Source organism: Protobothrops mucrosquamatus, unplaced genomic scaffold (genome assembly GCF_001527695.2).
Source record: "Protobothrops mucrosquamatus isolate PMUCROS unplaced genomic scaffold, P.Mucros_1.0 scaffold2678, whole genome shotgun sequence".
Classification (NCBI taxonomy): domain Eukaryota; kingdom Metazoa; phylum Chordata; class Lepidosauria; order Squamata; family Viperidae; genus Protobothrops; species Protobothrops mucrosquamatus.
This window is the reverse complement of record NW_015388725.1, coordinates 114,247-119,153: the sequence shown is the minus strand read 5'-3', so window position 1 is coordinate 119,153 and position 4,907 is coordinate 114,247. Positions and strand designations below refer to the sequence as shown.

The window sequence follows — 4,907 nt, the reverse complement described above, 5'->3', positions numbered from 1 at the left end:
GCCACAAAGCGAAGGTTGGAGACTGGGCGATAGTTAGCCAATACATCTGGATCCAGGGAAGGCTTCTTCAGGAGGGGCCTCACCACCGCCTCCTTTAGGATCGTGGGGAAGGCACCCTCCCGTAAAGAAGCGTTTATAATTCCCTGGAGCCAGGCTCGTGTACCCTCCCGAGCCGCCAGTACCAGCCAGGAGGGACACGAATCCAATAAACGTGGTTGCATTCAGCCTCCCCAGGATCCTGTCCACATCCTCGGGAGCCACAGAGTCAAACTCCTCCCATATAATCGTCTCAAGACCTGCTCCCTCCACCTCCCCCGGGGCCACCCAGTCGTAGTCCAACCCCTCCCGGATCCGAGCAACTTTATCATTCAGATATTGTGCAAAATCCTCAGCCCTCCCCACCAGGGGATCCTCCCCCCCCTCAGTTGAAGGAGGGAGCGGGTCACCCTGAAGAGGGTGGCCGGGCGGTTATCTGATGACGCAATGAGGGTGGAGTAGTAATTAGACCTCGCCACCCTCATTGCCACAAGGTAGGATCTAACATGTATCCTTACCTGTGTTCGGTCGGGTTCGGTCCGGGTAGTCCTCCAACTGCTCTCTAGGCGTCTTTTCCGGTGTTTCATCTCTCTCAGCTCCTCAGTAAACCAAGGAGCTAATTGAGATCTACGTCGGGTCAGAGGCCGCAACGGCACGACTCGGTGCCCAAGTATTTGTAGTAATTTTCCTCATCCAGACTCTTAATGTTATTTTTGTGGAGCATCTTGATTCCTTCAGTTTTCATTATTTTTCCTTGTTTGATAGTAAGTGTGGTACATTTGTCCAAGCCAAACTCCATTGCAATATCTTAGCTATATATATGGGCAGTGTTGAGCATCGATTCTATTTCAGATGATGTTTTTCCATACAGTTTCAGATCATCCATATAAAGAAGTATTATTATTATTATTATTATTATTATTATTATTATTATTATTATTATTATTATTATTATTATCTTTCAGATTTTTTCACTTTCAAGTTCACTTTATAGGAACATGCTTTCTATCTAAATAATAATCAAATCTGATTGATTGATTGATTTTTGAGATTAGATAGATGCCTATACTTACATTTAACATATTTATAATTTATAATCTTTCTGAGCTATTGCCTGCAAATTCAAGGCCATAAGCTTTCCCCTAAATTTGTCCCCACAGCTATAAGCCTATGACATATATTGGGCAGAAAAACAGGTATTTTGATACATACTCAACACCATAGCTATTGGCTCCCAGCATAAAATACAGGTGGTCCTTGATTTATGACCAGTCACTTAGAAATCAGTCAAAGGTTTGACAGACCACCCTAGCGCTACTTGCAACCCAGATTTGAAGCTCTGATGGTCTCATAGTCATATTGCATTTTGAACACTCGGCAAACAGGGCTCATGTTTATAGTCATTTTCAGCGTCCTGTAGTCATGTGACCATAGTTTATGATGTTTCTGTGGTGTTTGCATAATGACCGCTACATTTGCTTTATGATTGCTGCAAAAAAGATTGTAAAATTGGTCATGTTCAAGTGGTGGCCCATGTAATGACTGTCATGACTTATGATTGTAAATCTGGGCACAATTACATTTGTAAGTTGAGGACTACTTGTATTTTGGCACTTGTTATAGCCATGATTCAATGATTATATTGTGTCTAGAATATAATTGAGCGACCCCACTTTCTGTGAAAAGCGGTATCATCAATGACCAGTTAATATGATTCCAAAATGCATTTTTGTTGATTGAAGTTTTGAGGAAAAAAGGTTGTTCTTCCCTATATAGATGTGAATTTGAATTCCTACCCAACACATAAGTGAGGAGAAACTAAATAATCTATTTGAAATATCTTGTATATGCCAATCCAAATTAATTCTCTCTATATTTTTTTTCTTCAGGTCTTGGAAGAAGTTTGTAGAAAGCAGAATTTTGATCCTAATGAATATGATTTGAAGTAAGTCTTACTGCTTTATTTATTATATAAAAGTGACTCTGGGTGACATATATCAATCGAATAAAACAATAGATATAAAAACAACAGATATAAAAGCATAAAAATCCACATCAAAAGTAAAATATTATAAAAAACAAATATACAAACCTTAGGCAGAGAGAGAATACGAGTGCTCACCTCAATGATGGAGCCATCCAGCCAAGTCTCTGGTTCTGTGGGATTCCCAGGCCTGGTCATATAGTCAAGCCTTCTGGAATGTCAAAAAGAATGGGGCCAAACTTTTTTTTTTTGTTTGTGTGGAGGGGAATGTTCCTTAACACAGGCACCACAATACAAAGAGTACATCTCCTGGGACCCACCAAATGTAGATTCCCTACCTGATGATATTCACAAGCATGCCTTCTCTTCCAGATCTAATGGGGTGGGCTGATGTAACTAGGGAGAGATGCCCCCTCAGATAGCCCAGTCCCATGTCATGAAGGGTTTTAAATATTAAAATCAGCACTTTGAATTGTACCCGAAAGCAGGTTAGCAACCAGTGCACAGCTTGCCATTATCTTCTATCTTTGCCATTATTTTACAGGAAAAAACTTCTGAAAGAGTTTATAGTAGTAATTCCAAAGATACTACTTTTTGTTATCTGATTCTGAATGAGCATGTTTTCTAGATTGAGTTTTGACAGAAGTTAACTATTCGCTAATGCAGCAAATCTATTGTACTATAATGGAAATTCATATTCCCCTCTCTTTCTATAACATGTTCTAGTAGGGAGATCCATCAGTGCCTTAATAATTTGGGTACAAAGTTCTATATAATCTCTAAATTTAAGTTTATTGATAGCATACTAGGCAAAGGACTGCTCATTATAATTTATTAATATTAATTATTAGTTAATAAATATCAGTATTTATTATAGTTTCCATATTGTGGTAGGTTATGTTTTTCTCATTTACCTTTAATTTTATGACCAAAGAGTAAATGGTATTTGTGTTGATTTCCAAATATAATGGGTCTCAGTTGCAGAAAAAATTCTGGCAAAGGTTTGTACCTCGTTCTCCTCCTGGCTGGTATTCCAGACAACTTTATTTTGGTTTCTCAGCTGATACTTCCTGAGTTTAAATCATGCTTATGTAAATGTAATTCTTTTCCCAGCCCCTTCATTTTTATAAAATGATCAGTGGGCATATACCCACACTCCAATAGCTTTAATCCTTAGCTTTACTCTCAATTGTCCCTGGGTTTGGATGACATAACTGAATCCAAATCTAAAATTTGGCTTAGCATTCTTTGTAAACACACTCATTAATTGGTTCAGACATTGTACTAAGCCATGGTTTGCCTAAATACGACTTGTTGAATAAACCACAATTAGAAACATGCAGCATTAATTAATCCATAAACCTTGGTGAAAAAAATCTCAATAAGTGGCTTCACACAATGAAATGAAACACATTATGTTATGGCTTAGTAGTGTAATACAGGTGGTCCTCGATTTATACCACAATTGGGAACAGAATTTCTGTTGCTAAGTGATGCAGTTGTAAAGTGAGATTTGACCCGCTGGCATTGCTTAGTGGCGGCAGCCCTTGCACTCCCCATTGTGATTATTAGCTGAGGACCCATCCCAATCCAAGCAATTCCAAGCCTGGTCCCTTCCAGTCCTGAGTCTCAGTAAAAGGAAGGGACTGCCTCCAACTGCCCTCCCTGTCACCTCCTCTTTGCCCTTTGGGTTGTCATGAACCTTGAGGGCAGCAGGCAGCCCCAGAACTGCATGGCTCTGGGGCTGCTTGTCATGTCGCAGAGAGCTGCAGCTACCTTGCACTCTACCCTCCCTGGCTTACCTTTGCTGTCATCTTGTTCCGGTTGATGACAGGCTCGCCATGGTTCTGGGGCTGCAAAAAGTAGCCCCTGGGCTGCAGCGCAACGGCCAGCCCTAACCCAACCCAGGAGTATGACACAAAGGGGGTTTTTGGGTGCATTACATCCCTGGAGCTGCAGAATGCGGCCCCCTGAGCCACAGGAAAAAAGCTCAGCAGTGCACTGCAAAGCCTTAACCACCCCCCAGTCCCAGTCTCAGTCTCATAAGGACGTCACTGTGCGTGACCTGGAAGAAAGCCTCATGTGGCCAGCAGCTGTCTTGTGAAGGGCCATGCTGAGTTTGCCTCATCAGTGGGAGCAAGAAACAGTGAGGTTCAGCTGGGGAGGTGAAGGGCATAGATAGGGAGGAGATAGGCAGGTGGGAATTGAAATGCCCCTGTGGTCATAAGTGTGGGTAGGCTGTTAAGTGTCCAAATTTTGATCACATGACCACGCGGGTGCTACAAAAGCTGCAGCTACAGGCACCCTTTGTAGGTCCATTCAGCACTGCCGTAATTTTGAGTATCCATAAGTCTGGGATTACCTGTATGTAAAGTTAGCCTTTCTGACTACCATTTTAATCATTGTTTCCCCAACTAAGAGCTTAGCCTTCTACTGTGATTATTGATAACAATCTCTTTTATATGAGAAATAATATATTGAAAAAAACATTGATGCAGTTTCAGTGTGAAAATGTATTAATAGGAATGTATGTTTTGCAGATTTCAGAGGACAGTGCTGGATCTTTCTCTACAGTGGAGATTTGCCAACCTACCCAACAATGCCAAATTGGAGATGGTGCCAATCTCTCGTCATAGAGTAGGGATTGAAAATACAGTATGTACTTTTCACTTTATAATGACTTTATTTTTATTTATCATCAAAATCTTTAGATTTGTAGATTTTTCTTAGACGACGATATGTTCCCCCCCTCATATATATATATATATGCCAAACAAATAAAATAAAACGAACACCAGGGTAAAATAATCAAACTCTAGGAGTTTAATGTTACAGTACCAAATGCCAAGCTTTTGTCAGCGTTCTGCTGACATCATCAGGGCCTAAA

The 4,907-nt window shown here is 40.7% G+C and overlaps 1 protein-coding gene across 1 annotated transcript in view; it reads left to right on the top strand.

Moving 5' to 3' along the window:
- Window positions 1-4,907, top strand: part of ASPSCR1 (ASPSCR1 tether for SLC2A4, UBX domain containing) — a 92,911-nt gene that overhangs the window by 6,723 nt on the left and 81,281 nt on the right. Inside the window, exons 2-3 of the mRNA XM_015825528.2 lie at window positions 1,926-1,981; window positions 4,561-4,675. Of these exons, the coding sequence (XP_015681014.2) occupies window positions 1,926-1,981; window positions 4,561-4,675 (171 nt within the window). The remainder of the gene's footprint in view (window positions 1-1,925; window positions 1,982-4,560; window positions 4,676-4,907) is intronic.